Genomic DNA, 25,270 nt, shown 5'->3' with positions numbered 1-25,270 from the left:
GAAATTAAAATCGGAAGAACCAAGTCGTTTCGAACTGGTGGATGGGCCTAATAATAATGCATGTGTTCATGTAATTATTAGTCATCTTTGATAATGGAACCCTGCAAGGTTTATTAGCTGCTCAAAACAGTTTGAACACGTGGAAGCACCTAAAGGACAAAGACAAAGTACATGTGTTTCTTTCTTTCAAAAAAGAGTTGAACTATATAACTCTCTCTCTCCCCTCATTAAAATTAAGAAAATCATTCAACAATCTCAATTCTATATATATATATATATATATATATATATATATATATATATAAAGTTGTAGATCGATAAAATTACTCTTTAATTTGTTAATTCTTTAAAAAAAATTAATATTTAGTTATTGAAATATCAAGAGAGAATGATAAAATTGAAAAAATGATAAAAAAATTAATTTTAATTTGTTGGGAAAATTGTTATTTTTCCCGCCCTTCGGATCGGCTTCAAGCAGAAACAAATGAGAAAATAAAATAATGACTGAGAAATTAAAGAGAACACGATAGTTTAACGTGGAAAACTCCCCAAGTGGAGAAAAACTACAGCCGTTGCCAAACGACAACCAAGAAAAATATTCACTATGCGGCAAATTGTTACAACCACAATTACAAAATATTTTTCTACCCGACACCCTCAAAACACCCCAAATATTTTATACTCCAAGGGACTCCAAGAGACTTGCTCTAAATTCCTAATATAAAACACATTCAAGTGATTTTGGTGTGTTTTGATGTGTTTAGAAACTTAAACTTTGGCTTCCTTTTATAGCCAAACCTACCACCCTCTTTTACTCATCTCCCCGATGTGGGATTGAGCAAAACTATTATTATTATTATTATTATTTATTTGTTTTCAACAAAGGCGGCTAACATAATTTTTAGAAAAAAATTAAAAGTAATCTCTAAATTATAGTCAAATTAATACACGAGAACCTTTAATTTCAAAAACTAACTATAAGGTGTATAACTTATAATTATATTAACACTTTAGTATTTCCATCCAATAGTCTTTTAACTGTCAATTGACGAAGAAATTAGTCATTAAATTGTAATCAAATTAATTAAGTGGTCCTTAATTTATAATTTTTATTAACACTTTGATCCCTTGTCTAAATTCCATTAATATTTTGGTCCCTTTGTTTTGATCAAAGGCCTAAAGTATTAATAAATTTTAATTTAAGAACTTCATATATTGGTTTTTTAAGGACAAAGGTCTCATATGTTAATTTGATTATAATGTAAGGACTAACTTGTTTTTTCCCATAATTTTTTAATATGAATGAAAAAAAAAAATTGAAATAAGATTTGTTTATATGTGGTGTATGAAATCAATTATATAAAGCCAATTAAAAAATTTAAAAATATTGTTTTTTTATTTTATTTTTCATATATGATGAAAAATACAAAATTATTTTAAATTATTTTAAATATATTTTGATATTTTAAATTACTTATTAATTATAAAGCATTAATAATTTTTGAATCTGTATGTTTTTATGTTTGTAATAAAACATTGTTTACAGGTTCTGAATAAGTTGCATAACAGAAGATGAAACTGGACAAGTGAAAATTGTTATCTTTGAAAAACAAGCACAAATACTTATTTAAGAGTCCTGCTCAGCATTGACAATGTTGCTAGGATATACAGATCCTAAGTTCTTCCACCATCAGTCAGTGCATTACTAGATGTTAAAAAAATTTTTCAAGTTTCAGTCAATATTAAAGCTGCAAACTCTAGAAAATTGGAATTGTTAGTAAATAGAATCTTTGATGATGAGTTTAAACCAGCTATTCCAATAACAATTGAGTCACTGATGGTTCACAAAAATATTTTATCCTTACACTTGGGCGAAGATTCAACATAATGGTTCTTTGTGAATAATACACTCTTTACGTTCTTTTATTGCGTAGATTATTCTTTGAATTGACAAAGCTATTAATCGAACAAAAATAATTTAATCTTAAATATATATTGTCAAACAAGCAAAAATAATATATGACCATTTTGCATATAAATAACGTTTTTAACTTAACATTTTAACATATATTTTTCTTTTGACTCAAAACAACAATTATTATTTTTATAAAATTTGTTCTATCTCTTAGATATTATTATTTGGTTTAATTTATAGATGTGTACAGATTCTTTTGAAATTCTATTGCCTGGGATGAAGATGGGACTTTTTAAACGTATTTTGTTGTGTACAAAAACCAATATAGGTAAAGTATAATTTACAATCATATCTTTCTATAAGAGTTTAGAATGTTTAAACCACACAATATAAACTTTATATTTCGTATTGTCAAAGAAGCAAAAAAAAAAAAAAAAAAAAAAAAAAAAAAAAAAAACTTAATTATTTTGCATTTAACACATATTTTTTCTTTTGTCTTCAAACTCTTTTTTGAGTGACATAGATATTAGAAACTGCTAGATAATAATGTTTACATTTGGTATAAGCTTTATGCAACTATTAAAGAAAATATAAGACCTTATGACATTATAAGCTTTATATTTCATATTGTCATATTTTATCTTATAATTATTTATGAATGTGCATCGACTCTCTTAAAGCTCCACGACTTGAGATGCACAAATAAAATATACTTTACAATCATGAAAGTAATTCATCTCTAAATTTAACTTTTTAAATCTAAATTTGAATTTGCTATATTTGATGATATCATACAGGTAAGAAGAAAACTCGGTCATTGCCGATTAAATAACCTTTTTCACAATGCCTTCTTGAATGTACTAAAGACGGCTATTGAATAGTGTATAACTAAACCTACAACATCAATGTACTTATATATATATATATATATATATATTCACATAAATATTTTCAAAATCTATAATCTCATTTATATTTGAGACAAAAAAAAATGTATTATTTACTAATTCAAATGAAAATGTGAAAAATGGGTGACATTGCCCGGATCATTTGGCTTGTTATACCTAAAAGAGAATGATTTGGTACATTGCACATTCAGCACACTAAAAATGATTGTTTCAGAACACACTTATGTGATTGGTAATATTGGTCCCACAACTTTGGGAGATTGTCTCAATATCCATTTAATCATTACACGTGTCGCAATATGAACCCCTTCTAATAGAAGCTTGCAATCGCACCCTCATCCTCCTTGACCCCACTAGAGACCTCCATATCCTATGATCAATGGCTATAGTTTGTTCAATCGCATGATTACCCACTGCATATCTCCTCGCCACTACCGTTTGATAAGAATAATCTTTTTAAGGTCAAGAGAGGTAGTTAGTAGGTCCCATTTAGGACTACACAACAACCATATGCCTGCCTTCTGCCCTGCAACCTCTAGTGGGTCCCACAAAAAACATGTCTCTTGGCAGGTTGTGGAGCCCGCCAGCGTGACAGGATGGTCCCACATGTCTTGGTGGGCCTTACCAAAATGAGGTCAATAAAGTATGGGACGCCCATACTGAAAAGACAAATTTACCCCTAAAATAAGAGATTGTTTAGAAGGTGTTTCGTTGAGGCGTTAATGATTAATCATCAGCAGGAGTGCGTTGAGTTAGATTCACCACTGGCGCATTTTATCATCGTGCGCCGAGGCATGACAGCCGTCCACGTGCATTTGTTGGCGGAGTTCACGTGCGTGCATGTGACGCCTCCTACCTCCTCGAATTTGGTTAATACTTGAAAATAATAATATTGGCGTGGTTAATTAAACCCATGTGATTACTAATAATAATAGGATCGTTAAACACTAAACTGCAAGGGAAATCTGATTCCTAAATTTTTTGCTATTGCCAATGCAATTGCATAGGAGGAGACACAAAAATATTTTACTATTAATTTATCCGCAAAAACTTTTTTATTTATTTATAAGAAATCGATGAATCAAAATGATATTATAAATTACAGGACGATATAGTAACTCTTCTCTGTACTCACCAAATTAATAAAATTTAAATACTTATTAATATTAAATATATGTAAAGGTATTAAAAAAATTGGCATAAATTGAAATATAAGCATTAAAAATATGAGTGTACTTTGATAAGGAGGAAACAATATAAAATAGTAATAAAAAATAACGATGACAATCGATTACCATTTATAGATAAAGATTTTTCAAATTATGTCAATAAGGTGTGATCTAATTGGTCTTCTCTTTTATATGAATAGCGGGAGGTCTCAAATTCGAGTCCTAAGTCCTCTTGACCACAATTAGTGAGTGAAGAGAAAATGCTATCTTTCCACCAAACTCAAAATTGATTCGATTCGACTCTTTTAAAATCTTAAATAAAATAATATAATATTAAAATTGAAATTATGTGCCATTCTTTGCAACAAAAAATAGTTTAGAATACTAAGTTTTAATCACAATCCAGTTGGACTTAATTCTATGAATATTTTCTTTTACTATCTGTTATGTTCCAAATAACAACAATTAAAAGTAAAATAACTTTTAAAAGGATTTAGAACACTTTTTTGGTAAAATTTTGTAAGAGAAATTTTAAAATCATTTACTAGTTATTAAATAAAAAAACATAAGAAATGCAACAACTAAATATAATTTACAATATGATTTTAAGCTTGTCTATTCTCCTTTGAGCACTCTCTACAGTCAAAATATTACATTTATGAATCGAGGTATACGGGAGTCTACGTAACGTATAACTGTACCATTTTATATTAATACTCGAGGAAAAATATTTAAACTATAGAGTAATTTACCAAACCAACCTTGATAACCATATTGTTTGCTCCCAATTAAGAGAGTTGGTAATCTTAACAATGCTGAAATTTTAAGACTTTTATTTCACTCTTAGGTTTTTTTGGGTGAATTTTCATATTTCGTTACCGATTAAGTTTAATTATTCAGATAACTTTTTTTAATTAAGGTGGTTTAATGATTTTTTAATCCTTTTATAATTATCTTAAAATACACTTAAAATGAGATAAAAAAGGAGAAATAATTTAAAGTTTTCTATGAAATAATGATATTGTAAAACTCGAGTTCCAATTTTTATTGAAGCCAATTAAAAATAAAAATACGTTTATTTTACAAATAAAAGATTTTTTTAATTCAAATGAAAAGTACATTCAAAAAATTAAAAAAAAAAATATGAACAATAAAATAATTTCCTATTATAATTATGATTTAATTATTTCATGTGCGTAGTGACCTAATTATTTGAAAAAGTGCTTAATAATGTATAAGTAATTCAAAATAAAAATAAAAATTGAAACTTGAACAGTTTCTTTTCCTTTTTTATCTAAAAAAAAAGACATGGCCAACATATGAAATTAGCAAAAAAAAAAAAAAAAAAAAGAAATCAATCAATGCAATATGCCCTTTTTTGCTAATGAAGTAAAAATAAAAGAAAAGAAATGATTGAAAAAGCAAGAAACCAATAATATGAATAAAAATGAAAGGAAACAAAATAATAAAAGAGCCAAATAGTAAATAGCTAGAAGTGGTGGGGCCACTCAACACATAATGAGTGAGGTGGCCCAATCTTTGTCCACTTAATTAGAAGAATAACAATTATTTCTCATAAAGAGCAAGAAGGAAAGCTACTGAGGAAAACAATTAATCCAAAAACAGAGAAGCTTTTAAGCACATTACTAAATTATCTTTGCTTGCTAAGTTGGTTTGCTTTGATTTTCTCTTTACAATATCAATCTTTGATCCATAAAACGACGAAAGATTAACACAAACAGCTTTTCACAAGCAGAAAATTTAAATAAACAAATAAATAAAATAATCTTTTATAGTTATTCTCTTTCTCTTTCTTTCTTGCTTGCTTTCTTGGTTTCTTTCTTGTTTGGATCCGATCTGAACAAGAGCTAAAATTTTTCAGGGAAACAGAAAGTTGTTTAACTTTTCTTTTCTTTGCGAGGTGTGTTTTGGGTATTTGGGTCTTCCTCTTTCTTTCTTTCTTTCTTGCTATCTATGACTCATTGCTAATTACTTTTTTTTTTTTTTCTCCAGAGTCATGTAAGATTGCTTCCTCTGCATTTTATTCTCTCTTGTTTAATAAGGTATTTAGTTCTTTTTCTTGTTTCGTTTAATGGCTATCTTCTAATTTGCTTTATTTTTGCTTTTCTAATCAGTTGCTTAACTAACTGTTAACAAAAGGAAACTTGAAGTAGCTCTGTTGCTTGTATTGCAATTCTAGCTTAGCTTGGCTCAACGTTTGGCTCTCCTTCTTCTTCTATTTCTTTAACGTATGTATACAATTTGATCATTTAGCTAGAAGAAGATAACCTTTTTAGCGGCTGAATAGGCTAGTCTTTTATATTTTTCCTTTGTGCAATTGGATTATTGAGAAGAAGTTGTTTATGTTGGTTTCTGACAGCGGAAAGCTATGCAGATTTTGGACTTTTTTTTTTCAGATTTTAGAAATCCTAGTTTTTTGAATGTTTAAAAGAGTGGATTTTGACATTTAATTTGATTATATATGAAGTAACGGTTTACATCTTCATTTCTTTGGGCTACAACTTATCTTGTTATCTCCGTCATGCTTGTAGTTTCGTTTGTTAGTATATTTGGATGAGTTGGTATTGCATATGCAGATTCTACATATTGTTGTTTCTCTTGTTTGAATATATAATATAATTACCAGGATCATCCATTTCTTTATTTCTAATGATAGCCTAGTAATTGTAACAGTTCCTCGATTTTAGATATAAAGACAATTTATTTTGAAGATCTTTTTCATTAATGGCTTGATGGCTTTTCATTAATAGCTCTATTTCTTAAGATAATTTGCCTTGATTGGATTTTGGTGTGATAGTGCTGGTGTGAAGTTGCTTAATGGAGTCATTGGGTAATGGAGTTGATCCTTCATCAAATAGTCAAAGTTCAACTTCTACAATAAGGAATAATTCTCTGCCCACATTAGTTGCTCCTCGTCCTTCTCGGCCTCCATCTGCTGAACAATCTAGATATGAAGGAACTTCTACCACGTGCTATGCAGCAACTCATCATCCAGGCTCGAAGCATCTAAATGGTTCTGTTGCAAATCAAAAGCTTTCCTACAAATCACTTCATGATCCTACAGAAAATGAAGAATTGCCAAATATGGCCAAACACTTTTACGGTCCACTTAAGGATCTTGTGGGCTTGAGTGAAGTTCTTAATCAATCAACAGAAAGTTTTCCTGAGAAGAATGTTCTCATGGTAGAACCCAAATCTAATCATGCTATTGATGAACCTGAAATATCTAATTCAAGTGGTTCACTTGAATCAGAAAGTGTAGTCTCAGGTTCATGTGAAGGAGATGGTGGGGTGCGGAACAACCATGGAGCATCTCATTCAGCCATAAGCTTTTGTTCTAGTCCTTCAACCAGTGTATACACTGCAACTCATTATGCAGAAGCGAAGCAAAGTTTCACCAACACAGAAGTTAGTGAAGAAGCTAGCTCTATTGAGAAACCAAGTGAAAGCGGCAATATAAGTAACTCTCATGATAATGAAAGCAGGAAGCTGAGTCTCTATAGAGGCAGCACGGATAGTGATGTTAGTGATGACAGCAGCTCTAGTAGTCTAACTGGTGCTTTGTACAAACCCCACAAAGCAAATGATATAAGATGGGAAGCAATTCAAGTTGTACGATCTCGTGATGGAGCATTGGGTTTGCATCACTTTAAATTGTTGAGGAGATTGGGATGTGGAGATATAGGCAGTGTTTATCTATCAGAGTTAACTGGAACAAGAACTTATTTTGCAATGAAAGTTATGGATAAGGCAGCTCTAGCGACTAGGAAGAAGCTTCCAAGGGCTCAAACAGAACGAGAGATACTGCAATCTTTGGATCATCCATTTCTACCCACTTTGTATACGCATTTTGAGACAGAAAAGTTCTCTTGCTTGCTGATGGAGTTCTGCCCTGGAGGGGACCTGCATGCACTCAGGCAAAGACAACCTGGGAAGTATTTTCCAGAGCATGCTGCTCGGTTAGAAACCATTTCCTCCTCTCCTTGCTCTTTGTTTTTTGACTATATAGAGTACAAGTAAAATCATATTTTGAAAAAAATGAGATATTGAGAATGGAGCTGCTTTTCTCCGTGTTTTGCTTTTCTTTTGGTTTTTTTCAAATATTTTAGAAGCAATTGACATATCTAAATGATAGGTGACTACCATTTCAATTTTTGAATAACATCTTTTAAATATACAATACCAAACTCTGAACATTGCTCTTGTTATAAATCCTATTTATCCATGAAATTCATTTTTGTCTGGCAGAGGGTCACATATTACAGTAAGCTTTTCTCCTTTAGCTATGGTGTTGCTATATGCATTGCTCCTAGCAAATTGAATGGCCTTTCTTCTAAGTTTTAGCATACCTTTTTCAAATTGTTTGCATGGATCAGGATGCTTCACCTATTCTTAGCTTATCTTGACATCTATTTCTTTATGTTCTCCTTGCCGCAAGCGATATAATTTCTGTTTTCTTGAATATTGCAATAATGGATATGATTATAGTCAATATAAGCTCTGTTGTTTCTTTGATTCCTATGTTCCAAGCCTCTATTAAGTTTTGTTGTTTTTTAAGAATGATGAAGGAAATTTTCTTTTATCATTATATGTGTCTATTAACTGAAAGAAAGTTTATGTTTCATGAATAGTTACTAATTTAAGTTTGAACTCAATTAGAAACTCCGAATGGAGAAAAATAGGAGTTCAAATTTGGACTTTTTGGGAAAAAAAAAAATCCAAGTCCATATGCATTTGTTTTTCATACAGATAAGTCATGTAGAAAGAGGGTTGGATTAAAAAACCATGAAAATGCAATTTTGCTAATTAAATATCATTGTCCCATAAGTTACTTGCTCTTAACTTTAATCCATGCATTTGGGTTGTCATTCTGCAGATTTTATGTTGCCGAAGTTCTCCTTGCTTTGGAGTATTTGCACATGCTTGGGATCATTTACAGAGACCTTAAACCGGAGAATGTTTTAGTTAGGGAAGATGGGCACATAATGCTTTCAGATTTTGATCTGTCTCTAAGATGTTCTGTCTCCCCAACCCTGGTCAAATCATCGAACTTTACTTTGGAGTCAAAGAATACAGCATATTGCGCCCAGCCTGCTTGTATCGAGCCAACTTGTGTAATGCAGCCGGATTGCATCCAACCAGCATGTTTTGGACCACGGTTTTTGTCAAGCAGGTCCAAGAAAAATAAAAAGGTTAAGCCAAAGAATGAAATGAATCATCAAGTAAGCCCTCTCCCTGAGCTAATTGCTGAACCTACAAATGCTCGATCAATGTCTTTTGTGGGCACACACGAGTACTTGGCACCAGAAATAATTAAAGGCGAAGGCCATGGCAGTGCTGTAGATTGGTGGACATTTGGAATCTTCCTTTATGAGCTTTTGTTTGGTAAAACTCCTTTTAAGGGGGCAGGAAATCGAGCTACATTGTTTAATGTAATTGGTCAGCCATTAAGATTTCCAGAATCACCTCCTGTGAGTTTTGCTGCTAGAGATTTGATCAGAGGCTTACTGGTGAAAGAACCACAACATCGTCTCGCCTATAGGCGTGGAGCTACCGAAATAAAGCAGCATCCATTCTTTCAGAGTATAAATTGGGCACTCATTAGGTGCACAAATCCTCCAGAGGTTCCAAAACAAGCCATGATGGATATTCTTATGAGGGCTGATATACAAAAAGCACCCACTTCAGGAAATGTTCCGGGTGTCGATGTGAAGCCTTCAGGTAACTATTTAGAGATTGATTTCTTTTGATTTCTTTGATTGGTTTCGTTCATCGGACCATCTTTCCATAGCCTCATTCTTGCATGTTGTGCTTCAATGGTTCTTTTTCCATTGCAAAGGGAGACAAAACCCATTTGTCCCTTAATAAGCACAGTTTATGTTCTTTAAACAACACTTGAGGAAATGCAAATGCAATTAACTGAAGAAAACGAAGTTGCTGCTTTTTCATTTCTGTCAAAGTTATTCCATCTGCTTATTATTTCCAATCATTGTATAGATTCTTAATATCCATTAGTTTTATTTATTTATTTATTTATTTTTGATTCGGAGTTAGTTTTCAGTTTCACTATCAAATTCAAGAATCCGGCATTTTTAACATATATATTGATTCAGGAAATTATTCTGAAAAACCAAATTCCTTGTTTGATTTGCAGAGTAGACTAGGACTATAATGGAATATGATTGAATGCCCGAAGTCTGAACTTCAATTATGTGTAGAATATTTTGTTTACAGTTTGTAATAATGTCATGATTGGAATTAGGTTTCTATTCATTGGGAGACCTAATAGATCGGAATAATATTAGTATTTTAGTTGGATTCCAATTGGATATTTCGGCACACCAAAGGTATAGCTTAGTAGTAACTGGTAAGTGCATATACGACCAAGGACTCGTGATAAGTGTCGAACCAAATTTTGGTATTATAAATTATAATACTCTATTTAAATGACGTGTAAAATTATAATTGGATATATAATTTTGTATTGTATGTGTATAGTAACTTATTCGAGTATTGAAGTTTTAATTTAATATTATAAGCAAATTTATTAATATTTTAATCTGTTTGATATAGGGAGTGTGGTACCGGTTGGATTCATTTTGAATCAAACCAAACTGAAAAATTAAAAATTGAGTCACACTTTTTCTACTCTGAACTAAGTGATTGTTTGGATCAGTGAATTGTGAAGTCCATTGATTTTATAAAATTTATGGAATGTAGAATATATAAATTATAAAATTAATGGAATTTCGTTCTATGAAATATAAAATTCATGGATTTTAAAGATATCCTTTAAAGAAATTAAGTAGTTTAAATTCAATCAGAAACACAAAAAAAAAAAAAAAAAAAAAAAAAAAAAAAAAAAGAACTAAATATCTCTATTTTAGATTAAGTTCATCATAAAAATTATTAATTAACATAGTTTTTATTTTCCTTTTTAACCAAATGAAAGAATCGATAAATTCATAAAATGTTGAGATTCCATCAAATTTAAAAATTGCTTTTGCAGCCCATTTGGAACAAATAAATTATGATCGAAGAATTTATTTGTAAATAAATTCTAAATGAATTCATTTGGAAACGAATTTATCATGTTTGGTATGTTACAATGTAAAAAAAAAGAATTCAATTGAATTCCATAAAATTATACTTGGAATAAATTATTAAATGAAATTCATTTGTCTTTATTTTTTATAACACTCTTAACATAATAATTTAACAAAAATAAATAACAAACACCAATTATATTTATTATGTACAATATAAGAACTTGTTATTAAAATATAAATAATAAATTTCTTATAAATAAGTACACTAATATTGCATCCTAATTAATTAATTATATAAATAATAATATTAATTATAATAATTATTTTTAATCGATGTAAAAAATTTTATTGATTTAAGTAATTAATTTAGAAACTAAAAATAAATTAAGAATGTCACTATTATTTTTAATTGCATTTGAAAACAATTGTTGATACTCAATTTTTATAGTTTCATAGTAATAATAACTAATATTATTACTATACCTAAAAAAAAAGTCATTACTGGATTGGAGTTTTTCAAAAAAAAAAAATTATAAACTTACGTTACTATTGAATTAAAAAAAATAATGTTATTTCAGTTTGGAATTTTCCAAAGACAATAAACAAAAAGAAAAAAGAAAGTAAAAATAGTTGAGTTTATAGTCGAGGATAATTTTGTCAATAAACATTTCAATGGTCAATTTTGTAGAATTCATTTACAAATATCATCAGTTTTAATAGAATTTGAGTTAGACATGCCCAATTTCATAGAATTTAATTCGTAAAATTTAAATTTATATTTTTTTTCATTTCAAACACAAAATTTTGAATTACCAAATAAATTTCATAAAATTTTATAGAATTCATTTATTCTAAACCAGCTCTTAATTTGCCAAATTTATGTTTAATTTAATGAAATTCATAAAAGCTCACATTTTATCCATCCAAACCACAAAAAATGAAGATCAAGTAAGCTGACATGATATTATGAGACAGTATGCCAAAGGTTAGGACCCAGCAACAACTGTTTCGTAAGAGCTTGCGTCAGGTTCCGACCTTTCGCTTAGTTCCACACGACATCAATTGCTACTGAAAATATTCAAAAACGAGGTTGCTTCTTGTTGCTGTTTTCTTGCATTTATAAGCAATATTTAAATTTTGCCACCTCATATATCAATACATAAAAAATTATTAAAATCAGAGAATTTTTATTCACGGGTTGTGATTCGGTTAATAATGCAAGCTGGACATATGGAAAAAGCTCTCGGATACGATCTTCACTAATAAGACCACACTTAATTAACATATAATTGAGTTATTCACTCTCTATATCTTTAAGATGTTTCACTAAGACAACACTTAAAAATTTAGTAAAATTTAGTAGTTTTGATAGCTAAACACTTATAAATTTAGTAATTTTGACAGTTATTAATTGTTTTAGTAATTAATGTGATAAGATTAATCAGACAACACTTAGTTGACATATAGGGTGTGTTCGATAAAATTAATTATTTTAGTAGCTATTAGTTGTTTTAATAGTGGTTAAGTAGTATTTTATAAAACATTAAAGTTAAACGTTACATGTTTAACATTTTATAAAACGTTATCTTAATCTCTAAAAGTTAATTCAAACGCTATATTATTGAACATTATAAAAAATAACGTTTAATATTTTGTTTAATCAAAACGCTAAAAAAACTTTAAAAAGTTGTTGTCGAACATAGTTATAAAATGAGTTATTTGAAAAATATTTTCTGCATAAAAATTATTGTCAAATGAAAAGGAGCCTTAAATATAAGGTATACTCCAATCTCAATTTTCAACTATAATTTGTCATGACTCATGAATTTAAAATCTCTTAACCGATGTCTTACGTACAAGTAACAAATGCATATATATATATATATATATATATATATATATATATATATATATATATAATGAATTAAAAATTAGAGAAAAAAATAAATTGATCTTTGAATTATAGTCAAAATTAATATATGAGAAATTTTATTTTCAAAATTAATTATGAGGTTCTTAATTTATATGATTCTATTAATGTATTGGTCCTTCTGTCTAAAATAACTTCTTTTAACAATCAAGTGATTAAGACTTGTTCTTTAAATTATAATCAAACTTGATTATAAGATCCTTAATTTATGATTTTCGTTAATATTTTAGTCTTTTATTTTAGACAGAATGACTAAAATATTAATAAAATCATAACTTAGAGATTTGATAATTAATTTTTTAAAATATAAGTCTTTATATATATTAATTTGACTAGAACTTAGAGATAAATTTATTGTTTTCTCTAATAGTTATTATCTTAATAATCAAAAATTGAAAGTTGAAATATGCATTTCCATTTTTGTCGATCCAGGAAATGGAATATTTCCATTTATATCATAAAAATTTATTAGATTACATCAATATTTTCACTAATGATAAATATCTTCCTTTTACAAAGAAATATCTCAAATTTTTTATAAATTTTTTTCTTTCTATTTTGAAAACAAAAACAATAAAAATGGAATAATATAAAAAATTGAGATAATATAAAGAAATAAACAAAATGAAAAAAAATGTAATAAATATAATTAATTGATTGTGTAAGAATTTTGTATAAAATATTTAATTTAAAAAAAAAATTATCAATTTAAACACTTAGTTAATAAAATATTAAATAAAATCGTGCGTCAAATAAACATTTTCTTTTACAAATAATTGTTGTTGCTCAATCATGACTTAAGATCCCCTAAAATAAGGATTTGACTTTTTGGTTTTTAATAATTAGCTAGCAAAGCTATTGTCTGTAAGTAATAAAATCTGAAGGCCTAATCATAACGTGCCACATCAGCAAACATAGTAACGAGATTTTCTTTTACTATTAATTCTCTCTCATTTTCTAATAATTACAAATTCTCTAATTCAAGTATGCATAAATTGGTTTTAAATTTTTTTCTTCATTCAAAAGATTTTTGCTTATCAAATCGGTCCTTAAATTCTTAATTTACTCATTATCTGGAATAAAAGAATTTCATAAAATTTTGTGAAATTCATTTTGAAAATCTTGAAATGAAAAAAAAAACAAAGATTTCAATTTAAAAAATTTAATTCTATAAAATTAAATATAACTAAATAATATTCTACTAAAAAAGATAAATTTTCTAAATCAATTTCATAAAATTGAATAACTAAAAATTTTTGATTATCCATTTTGAAACAAGTTCTAATATATCCACACATTTAACTTGAAATAATTTAAGTTATAAGCAGTGGCATTGCAAGGTTCAAAAACTAGCAACTAAAATTATATTTTTAATATAAAAAGTTTATACATAAATAAAATTTTGAACTATATATTTTGGCATTATTTATCCAAGTTCAATGAAAAACAAAAAACAAAGTTATTACATCGTATGAAATAAATATAATTGACATTCATTAATTTGTTTCATAAAATTATTATGTGGAGTATATTTCAAAAAATAAAAGCAAACATATTCTTAATTTTGAATTAATTCTAAACATAATTATAAAAAATTTAATTGAATTATATGTTTTAAGTTAAACATGCAATATCAAACATTAAAAATTTATCCACAAATGAATTATATCAATAATTTGTTTATTGAATTCTACATTTTGAATTTATATATAATAAATGAACCATTAAACTCTCTCACAAAAGAAATTATATATTTTCACTATTTATAATTATTACTGTAATTAAATTTAAATAATATTATATCTTTATAAAGTAAAAAAGAATTTTATAATTTTTACTTATTTTTTATATTTATTTCTAAAAATAAAAATATTTTAAATATTAAACAGATAATTATAATTAGATTTAGGACACATTTTAATGATAAAGCAAATTTTTAAATAAATTCAAATGATTCGAATATTGTGTTTTATTCTATTCATTGTCAAATCTGATGCTATAAGCTATTAGGTAGTATGAATAATTAACTTAATTCATATATTTAGTCCAAATTTGGTAAAAAAAGAAAAAATTCTAGAAATTTTGACAAAACTCCGAATCCATTCCATTTTGAATTGAATTTAATACCATAGCTCATGTAAGCAGGTCGCTGAAGCTGAAGGAACTGAAGAAGGCTCTAACAAACTTTCAACGCTCTCAAGTCTAACTCACACCAAAAAGGCAAAAACAACCCACTTTCCATCCTCGCCTAAGCCACGATTAGCGCGTGTTCAGCACGCTCCCATTGCGATTTTATTTCTCCCTCAGCGATGCAGGGCCCATTATACAAAAAATAAACCCAAATCAAATGATGCGCATTGCGCACCCTGCCCGCTCTTTCGTACATTTCGCACACCATTTGTCTTCTCCAAAAAGATTTCTCTCATTTTACTCTGTTCGATCACAAGTTCCGCGAACCCTAGCTCTGACCAGAAGAAGGCCTGGAACGATCTTATCCTCTATTAAACCAATGGCGGATACAGAGAACGTTTCGACGGCTATATTAGCCGAAGAGGACTCGAAATTCGGCTTCACTCGACCGGAGATGTACACGAGCAATCTCGCCGGTACTGTGGGTCAGTACGACCGACACATGTTCCTCTGCTTCAAGAGCCCCGAAGAATGGCTTCCACGTGTTGAGGAATCCGAAACTGATCCCCTTCCTAAGCTTTTCTCTTCTGCTATCAAAGCTCGTAAAAACGATATAACTCTTAAGGTATTAATCATGATTAGGTTTGGTTATTGATTGATTGCGTTTTGTGTCTCTTTAGCTGAGCTTTTGCTTTTTCTTTTTTTAGACGAATTTTACAATATGCGAGGGACGCGAGGGGACTGAGTTTGAGAGCGGAGACGTGTTGATATTTCCTGATATGATCAAATACAAGTGAGTCTTCACCCTATTATTTAACTTCTCTGAGAAAATTTGAGATTGAGATTATGCTATATTTCACTGACGTGTTAGATTTTAAATACTGCTAAACTAGGAAGGTTAAGATTATGGTCTTGGACTTTCTCTGTTGAGTTTGAGATTGTACTTCTTTCTTTTCTTGAAATGGTTGGCCGCATGAAGATTTATGGAGAGTACAGTTTTGGATTTAGGACTAAATTTACATTTAGGCGAAGCTTAACCTCTAGATATTTTGATATTTTACTTTTCTTTTAAAAGAGGTTATTTTGTTTATGACGGCTGATTTTGATTTTTGGATCAGATACATGGCATGATTATTAGCAGTAAGATTTTGATTTTCAAGTGCTAGTGATTTCAGAATTATTCTGATTTGAGATTCTAATGATTTGTTGGAAATAATTAGATGTTAGAAGATGAGGTTGGGTTTTACACTTTTACTAATTGATATTTCTATTTCAAGTGTTAAGTTGTTTTTCTTTTTAGAAAATAATGAAAATTAAATTGATTATGCTTTGAGAGATAATGAGATTTTAATGTTGTTTGAGAACAGTAACTTGGCAATGAATAACATGGGTTTGCTTGTGTGCCATTTCTTTGAGTTTCAGCATGTGTTATTTTGTAAATTGTTGCATTCTGATAAATTTTCACAGCTTAATTTTAATATATTCAAATATTTGTTCTGAATTTTGATTTGAATGGATGTGATTTGAATTCATATTCAAAAATATATATTTCGATTCTGAGATTTTGCCATTTTATCAAAGGGGTTTGAAGGACTCAGATGTTGATGCTTTTGTTGATGAAGTGCTTGTGAATGGAAAGCCATGGGCTTCTGGGGTGCAGGAGGTGCTGTCTGGTTCATATGTCTTTGTGTGTGCTCATGCTAGTCGTGATAAAAGATGTGGCGTTTGTGGACCTGTTCTTATTGAAAAGCTCAAAGAGGGGACTGAATCTCGTGGACTGACAGATCAGGTGTTCGTTAGTGCATGCTCTCATATTGGGGGACATAAATATGCTGGGAACGTGATCATCTATAGTCCAGACTCAGAGGGGAAAGTTATGGGTCACTGGTAAGGTTTGATCCCCCATCCATGTGATTGTACCAACTAAAATGCAAGTTGATTATACTTTGTTCTTGCAGGTATGGCTATGTTACTCCTAATGATGTGCCTGAAATTCTGGATCAGCATATTGGAAGAGGAGAAGTGATACAACGGATTTGGAGGTTTGTATTTCTGTGTAACGCTTGTTCTGTTCACATGGAACGTCTTTATTTGGATGTTGCTGGTATAAATTATTTAATACTATTTTTATATAGTTTCAGGATTTGTGAACCATGTATGGATGCCTTTTCTTCTTTTTGCAGTGAATAATTATTTTACAGTATGTTGTTCTTTTGATTTTTTCCCTGCTCCTTCACCTTTGTTCCAAGCACAAAAATAATGTATTTTGTTAGCCATCAAGTGTTTTGGTGCTCAAACCTGTCTCTCAATCAAATCCACTCTTTTCTTCGGTTCTTTGATGAGAAGTTTTAACCTTGTTTCCACTATTTCACTTTAGGTTTACCTTTGTTTAGTCAAGTCCTTATCCAAAACTTTTCTATTGCTGTATAGTTAAAGTGGAAAAGGCATTGAAAGTGATAAGACATGATTGGGTTACTTGCATATGGCTTTCTTCTATACCAATAAGATGCTTGCAAGTATATGCTGGTTTCTTCCATGTGGTGAATTAGTTTACATTGTTTCTTGAACGTTTAGGTGTATATGCCATTCGCTGAAAACGATATGCCTCACATTTCATATGCAGATGTTATTACTTTTTTTTCGTATTCTTTAGCATCATTAGTACTTTGGGAGTATAGATTTACAATAATCAACTACAGGGGCCAAATGGGGGCATCTGCTGAAGAGGGTGAAAAAGTGGCCAAGGAAAAGCTTCCAAATGGAAAAGATGTGAAGGTGCGGAAGAAACGTGAAGAAAGCAACATTGAGGTCATTAAGGAGAATGTCAGTGGATGTTGCCAGGGTGCTAATGGCGTCTCATGCTGCAGAGATGGAAGTTCTGGAGTAAGTGAAGAAAAGAAGGTGGAGGGAAGCACTAAAGCATATGAAAAGAAGGGGCTAGGTGGTAAACTGTCAAGCTTGATTGCATCATTGGATCAAGGTGATGTTCTTGCAGCTTGTGCCGTGGTTGGAGCAGTTGCAACTATTGCACTGGCCTATAGCTTATATAAAAGGTCAGGCTGAAATATGCCTTTGTACACATTATATTAGTATTTGCTTGCGGGTGCACATGCCCTTGCTTTTTTGTAGGCAGATCCGGTGACACTGAAAATAATCATCCAAGCCACATCTTCGGAGACTGATACATATATGTTTTTGTTTTAAGGGTGGATATCTATCCAGAATTTGACAGGTAAGGATGAAACGTGATCCTCTCCATTTCTCGATTCCTAGACATTCTAAGAATGATGCAACATTTGGTTAATGTTCTTATTAGTCTGGAAATAGTTTCAATAACACTTGATTAAATTGGTTTCTGGTACATCGTTGCTACGATATTGTTCTATGACTAAATGTTGCTGGATTCTAACATATATCATGGATTGTTGTATTTATCTTGTTGGATAATATGGTAACTGTTATATGATATGGGGAGTCAACAACTATTTTGAGCATGGAAGCTGGTTGTGAAAGGGCCAGCAACGCCTGTGTAAATTATATTATCACTTGAATTTTGTAATATTTGGAAGTTAATGCGCCCCTGCCTCCCCTTAACAATCATGTAGTAAATCATATATTTGGATCGAGAATGTTTAATTCACTGCATATGAAATCTGGTCAATTGGTTTTGAATTCAATGATATAGACCATTTTTTTTTTCTTTTGGGTAACGGGTTTGATTTGTTTAAATATAACATGACAAGATTTATAATATGGCATCCCGTGTTATAAAAATTAGAGGTAATCTATGCACTAAAACTATGGAAACTAAGATCTGTTATAATATTATAAATATCAGGATCCAACCAGCCTGATGAAGAAAAAAAATAAACTATCCCACAATTTCCCCCAATTGAGTAAGAGAATACCTTGATCAACCCGATGGTATGAACAATCCCAATAGATCAAAACTTTCACCAATTCTGAAACAAGCAATTTTTTATTTCATGTACTAAGCTTTGCAATCATCTCCTCTACCAGTCTAAGCGTTGCTGTTCCCATAACACTTCTCTCTCCTTCTGCATCAATTTCCTGCATTATCTGTTCTATAGGCTTATGTTCCGATTGTTTTCCTCTCGACCCATACTCTTCGCAATTCCTTAGCAGCAACAACAATTCCTGAGCTGTATTCTTACCTCTCCTTGTTCCATCTACACTTAACTGAAGCAATCCTGGCATGACACCTTCCATTAAAATCAGTCCTCTATATTTATCTCGACAACTTTGGCATATTAAGAGCAGAATCACAGCTGCATGTTCTTTGCATTGCATAGAACCTTCTTCTATCGCCTCGACTAAAGCCCGCACAGCCCCGCCTGTACTCGCAGTTTGCAGCAATCCATTCTCTGATAAAGCAACAATATTTTCAAGCAACGCCATTGATTTCTCTACTAACAGTGACGATTTTTCATGTTCGTGAATCATTTGGAGTAATGCAAAAACGACGCCGGAAGAAATAATTGATGGAATGGTTTGATGACAAGTTGAGAGATTGTGTAGCGTTGATATTGCATCAAGCTTTGTTTGTATGCTAATTTCAATACTAATGTAATCTCCACTAAGGATTCCTGTAATGAGAGGTATTGCGCCGGAGAATGTGATTGGGAGTTTGTTTCCTGAGCAAGAAGAGACAGTTAATAAAGCTGCTATTACAAATTCCGTTAGCGTCTCGTTCTGCCATTGGAGAAGCTCTAACAATACAGGTACTGTTCCTGATCTCACTATCCGAATCTTGTTTCTGCAAAATTATCTAGAATTTTCAGAATTTGCTGATGAACTAAAATTTAATAGATTTCATAGAAATTGAAGAAGTAGATATTGAGAGTTAATCAATTTACCGTTCACTGCCAAAGGCAAGACTAAGCAAAGCCAAAAGAGAAGCTTCAATGGCTTCAAAATCTTGAGACCGAAGCATAGAAACCAAAGGGGAAATAATTCCTCTTTCGGCCAATTTATGCCTTTGCTTAGTACTAAATTTAGTAAGTTGAGTAGCAGCTTCAACCTGTGCTTCTCTTCCGCCATTGAAAAGACTCTGAACCACAAAATCCTCCATAGCAATAACTCCCTGTCTTGTTCTACTGCTAACAACAGAATATAATGTCTTATTGTTAGGCAGTAGTTAGTAGTGAAGAAGAAGAAGCAGATGTTATAGTTGTTGTTGATGGTGATATTGTGATTGCTCGAGGATGTGATGTTAATGTTAGGCTTTGGCTGAGGTTTTTTTGGGTATCCATTGTTTCATGTTGAAGCAAACTTCCTATTCTTTTTTTAAAGTTAGCTTTTTATTATTTTTAATTTTCTTTTATTGCAGATTTGGAAATATAATGACGATTCCTAAGAACTGAATATTTTACTTTCCTCTTACGGAAGCAAACGCTCTTAACTTTTTTTTTTTTTTTTTTTTTTTTTGAAAGGTATTGTTATTATTTATTATTATTATTATTAATATGCAAAGATTTTATATTAATAATAAATAATATGAGAGACAATCATATTATGGAAAGTGTGCCCCTTTCTTTTTTCGTTATTGTTATTATGTGTTATTATTAACGTTGGGCTAACGCCTATTTTTATTGACTATGCAACTTTTTTCTTCTTTTTTTTTTTCAAAAAAAAAAATAAAAAACATGTTTTTATTATTCTCAATAAAAACATGTTTTTATTGTTATTATGTTTTATTTTTATTAAAAATAGTCAAAATAATATTACGGATTATATAGAAAATACTTAAATTTAAAATAATTTTCCACTTTCTTCTTACATAAAATAGGAATATTAGTCTGATTAATAAAGTAAATTTTTTTCATAAGGATTTTTATATGGAATGACACACCATAGTAAAAAAATAATTACATGATTCATTTAAAAAAATTAAAGAATTTATAGGATTCAATTAATGTAGCGGTGGACCTTCATTAGGCATTAGCTCCCTATTTTTTTTTTTTTTCTAGAAATTTGTGTTACTTTTTTTTTTCTCTTAATTATCGGGAAATAAGAGTATTAAGCTTTACTGTCGAAGCTGTGAAGAAATTAAATAAATAGATTTGAGTCGGATCATTTTGTGTTGCGGAGGAATTAATTTACTATCGTATTAATTTATAAAATGATTTAAAAATAAGTTTAAGTCAAATATAATTGTTTTTTTTTTTTATGTCTTGTCACATAAGAAAATTGAATGTGGGAGAGGTATAGTTTTTTTGTTCACTCAAGATGATAAAGTTGAAAATCGACACATTTTTTGGAAATTTTTTTATGGGATTAAATAAAATGAGAATAATGTTGAATAAAAATGATAAAGTAAAGGAGAAATCTAGATTCACACTTCAACAAAGATTAAGATTGGCCTACCTCTCTTAATCCAAAGATGATAAAATGGAATAAATAATGAATAATCAATCTATCCATAATCTATTTAACCAACTTTTAATTTACAAAGCTAGCATATATATAAATGTGAGTCTAAGAATATTTTGGATTTGAATTGAAGTTAACCAATACCAATAGAGTCTTCACTTATGAGATTCCCAACATTTAAAAAAAAAAAAAAAAGAAAAATTTACAAGGAATCAAACTTAGCTTTTCCTTTGCCGCTATGCGGCTGCAATGGCATTGTCTTTAAGGAAATGCTTCTCAAATTTTTATAATGATTGATTGATTCCTGTTTGCTTGGGATATGATCCACACTTTTTCTTTCATCTTTTACATATATGTTTTTATTAACAGCAATCTTTACTCTTACTCATGCTTATTCTTTTTATCCATCCAAATTAATTAACATATTGCAACCTCTAAATTATGATTAATTGTTTTCTTGGATTAGTTTAACTGTTTAAACGCTTATAATTAAGGAGTGAGAACTCCAAAAGAGTAGCTCCTATGGTACAATCTTTTGGAACTTATGAAAATAGTAATTTTTTTAACTTAATATTATAATATTTTCTCATACTCATGTATTTTTATTTTGCCCCCTTATAATTTTTTTACTATATTAACTGATTTTAGTTAGAGATTTTATTATTTTATGTATAAAGATAATTTATGTAATTTGAATTCAACCAAATTTATTATTTACTTGTTATATATGTTTAAATTAATTGTTCATTGTATTGCTTTTTTTTTTTTTTATATATATATTTCATTATGTATTGTTATTTCATATATATATTATAGATGGTTAGAGTCTAACCAGGTTCAACTGAATTAAAAATTATAGAAGTAGATTATCTTATAATAAATGGCAGAGTATATAAAGTTCATATAGGTCTCACATAATTAATTTTTTACATTAAAAAATTAGTTGAAACATGGTTAGATTCTAACCATTTATGTTTTCTCTTTGCACATGTACAGGAACACATACAAAGACTTGTAACAATTACGTAAATAACTAAATGTAGAAACAAGAAGCAAAATCATACAACTAGATATTAAAAACATCTACAAGCTCCTTTAATTCAGTTCAAAAAAAAAAAAAAAATACAAGCTCCTCTAAGTTTATTATTATTATTATTATTTTTTTTTTTTTTTTGAGAGTAATTCTCTAGAAAGAGACATTTCAAATGAGGATTTTAGTTTAAAGAAGCAAATCTTTTAGAAACCTTAACCTTCAAACCTTTGTCCATATAAAGGATGACAGAAATCTTAGGACTAATGTGATGGTCTTCCACAATTCGAAGAGAATAATTCCATAAAACAGCAGAAGCAACTGTTTTTAATTTTATAAAAGCCAAATCCTTACCCAGACAAGTTCTAGGTCCTGAGTTGAATGCTATAAACTTGTAAGATGGAAAATGTTTGATTCGTCCTTTCTCTGAAATCCATCTCTCTGGCCTGAATTCTAAGCAATCTTCTCCCCATATATCTTTCATTCTTCCCATCGAGTATAATGAATATAGAATCCTCATATTTTCAGGGACATGGTGCCCGCTTGGAAGAACATCTGGTTTAATGGACGTTTTATGCTCGAAAGGCACTGGTGGATACAGTCGAAGAACCTCGCATATAGTTGCATGAAGATAAACTAATTTCTTTAACTCTTCAAAATTGAAAAGCCTCCAATTATTACTCTCTCCTTGTAGATTTTCTTTAATCTCCTCTAGAATCTTTTTCTCTACAAGTGGGTGCTTTCCAACAAGCCAAAAGAGCCAAACAAGAGCAGCACCTATAGTATCTCTCCCTGCTGATAAGAGATTAAGAGCCAAATCTGCTAGAAACTTGTCTGATTTAGTAATTTCTTCTTGATCTTGATGATCATCTTTCATCAAGAAGAACGTTAACAAGTCAAAATCATTACTCTTTTGTTGGGCTAATTGCTTTTGCTTTCTCGTAATGCATTGTTGTAAAAAACCATCAAAAAGTCTCCATGCTTTCGTGAATTTCTTCTCTTCACCAATTTGAAGCCATCTCTGTAACTTCCAGACGCATCCTGGTAGAAGATGCCGGTAAAGAATAATCTCCTCGATTTCATCAAAAGCTTTCTCGAAAGCAACTTCATGTGATTCAGCACATAATGAAGTTGGATCAAACCCTAAAACCAAATGGCAAATATTATCAAATGTGAATCTTTGAATCACATCTTGCATGTCTACTTCACTTTCTAGTTTCGATGCATTATCAAGAACTAGAAAAAGGCCTTTCAAGATCTTCTGCTCCATGCTATTTTTCACGGCCAATTCAAATCTCTTGTCTTTAAGAAAAGAATGAACTATTCTTCTTTGAATTCTCCAACTATCGTTATCAGAATTGAAAATACCATTTCCAAGAGGTTCAAAAATCTCTTTGAACTCCTTGCCCTTATGATAATTTGGGAAGTTCCTGCTCAGAATGTAGTGGAGATTGATAGGATCACTAAGCAACAAAAAATCTGACCCACTAAACCAAATTCCTTTGAATAGAAACGTGCCTCCACTCTGCTCAAGAATAGAAGTTGTAAAATCATGGAGCTTAGATGCATGCCATAATATGTCTGGAATCATCCCTACCACAGGCCAATTCGTAATTATTGAATATCTTCTAATAATCCACAGACAAACTAAAACAAGAACAATCAAGAGAATATATTCTATAAGAATAGCCATTAAGTTACTATATGGGTCACTGTATATGCTAGTACAAGTTGTCAAGCAAGATTTTTATAGGTGAAACTTAAAAAATTGCGTCAGGAAATTTGCATGTTGATATAGAAGCAGAAAAGAAGCCTGCGCGAACGTGGTGCATAACAAGTTTAACGGAAGTTTGGCCAATTCTTGGAATTATTGGCATTAATTTAAAGTGAGGATACATAAATTTTGCCTATATTTAAGTTGAACTTGAGCATGCTTAATTGATTGTTTTCCTCTTCAGCTGTATTATCAAACCTGTTAGAGTAGTTTCAGTTGAGATTTTGAATTTCTTATTTTTGAAACGAGATATTTCAGCTTCAGATATAGTATTATTTTCTTTTTTTTCCCATATACTTAGCATTTATTTGTGCGTTTTGCCTTTAATAATTATATGTTTAACACTTTGTCGCTATTAGTTCTGATTTCAGCTCTCATGCTGTGAAATGCTACATTTGTTCTATAGTATAAATCACATTTGTAATTTCAAGTTCCTTAAAAAAAATCTTTAAATTTATCCAAGTTATAATAATTATTGAGTAAATTGACTATATTACCCTTAACTTAATAATAATTTTCTAAGAAAAACATTAAATTGAAGTAACAATTATTGGTCATATACAAGGGGTAAATATGAAAAAAAAAAGTTATTACTCTTTGAAACCATAAATGTGATAAGTATTTTAAAACAAGTATTATGAAAGGAAAGTATTATGGATTTTAGGAGCAATATTAATTAAATTTGTTAAAAATGTTTAATTTAATGGAACGTATTATTTTTCTTTCTTTTATTTATTGGATGTTAAAAGTGGCCTATATACTCAATAACATTCACCATTTTTTTTTTTTTTACTTTTGTTCATTGAGGCTAAGTGGATAACTGTCTTCTTGGAAATACTCACTAAGTTGGTGAAATTTCACCTTCCACTATATACATCCTTACAAGATTATGAAAAAACCTATCTTCTTTTTATTTATTTATTTTATTCATGAGAAATTACTTAATGGGTC

The 25,270-nt window shown here is 29.9% G+C and overlaps 4 protein-coding genes across 4 annotated transcripts; 2 read left to right on the top strand and 2 right to left on the bottom strand.

Annotated features, from left to right (window-relative positions):
- Nucleotides 1-5,632: 5,632 nt before the first annotated feature.
- LOC105633930 (protein kinase PVPK-1) lies at nucleotides 5,633-9,972 on the top strand. Its single transcript, XM_012216627.3, has 4 exons — nucleotides 5,633-5,913; nucleotides 6,006-6,055; nucleotides 6,811-7,972; nucleotides 8,890-9,972. Exons 3-4 carry the CDS (start codon nucleotides 6,831-6,833, stop codon nucleotides 9,761-9,763), a joined length of 2,016 nt encoding a protein of 671 aa, XP_012072017.1. The 5' UTR covers nucleotides 5,633-5,913; nucleotides 6,006-6,055; nucleotides 6,811-6,830; the 3' UTR covers nucleotides 9,764-9,972.
- Nucleotides 9,973-15,320: 5,348 nt separating this feature from the next.
- On the top strand, nucleotides 15,321-18,588 carry LOC105633920 (Sucrase/ferredoxin-like family protein). The gene is made up of 5 exons (XM_012216620.4): nucleotides 15,321-15,747; nucleotides 15,830-15,915; nucleotides 16,704-17,009; nucleotides 17,081-17,164; nucleotides 17,822-18,588. The coding sequence occupies exons 1-5, from the start codon at nucleotides 15,340-15,342 to the stop codon at nucleotides 18,183-18,185; spliced, it is 1,248 nt and encodes a 415-aa protein (XP_012072010.1). The 5' UTR covers nucleotides 15,321-15,339; the 3' UTR covers nucleotides 18,186-18,588.
- A 333-nt stretch (nucleotides 18,589-18,921) lies between these two features.
- On the bottom strand, nucleotides 18,922-20,428 carry LOC105633909 (ARM repeat superfamily protein). Its single transcript, XM_012216612.4, has 2 exons — nucleotides 20,000-20,428; nucleotides 18,922-19,899 (listed from the first exon to the last, which is right to left on the bottom strand). The coding sequence occupies exons 1-2, from the start codon at nucleotides 20,212-20,214 to the stop codon at nucleotides 19,107-19,109; spliced, it is 1,008 nt and encodes a 335-aa protein (XP_012072002.1). The 5' UTR covers nucleotides 20,215-20,428; the 3' UTR covers nucleotides 18,922-19,106.
- A 1,984-nt stretch (nucleotides 20,429-22,412) lies between these two features.
- LOC105634558 (alkane hydroxylase MAH1) lies at nucleotides 22,413-24,252 on the bottom strand. The gene has a single exon (XM_012217424.4). It carries the CDS (start codon nucleotides 24,236-24,238, stop codon nucleotides 22,730-22,732), a length of 1,509 nt encoding a protein of 502 aa, XP_012072814.1. The 5' UTR covers nucleotides 24,239-24,252; the 3' UTR covers nucleotides 22,413-22,729.
- Between the last annotated feature and the right edge of the window lie 1,018 nt (nucleotides 24,253-25,270).

This window comes from Jatropha curcas, chromosome 11, assembly GCF_041381405.1.
Source record: "Jatropha curcas cultivar XTBG-Jc1 chromosome 11, XTBG_Jcur_1.0, whole genome shotgun sequence".
NCBI lineage: Eukaryota > Viridiplantae > Streptophyta > Magnoliopsida > Malpighiales > Euphorbiaceae > Jatropha > Jatropha curcas.
This window is presented reverse-complemented; position numbering and strand designations above follow the sequence as displayed.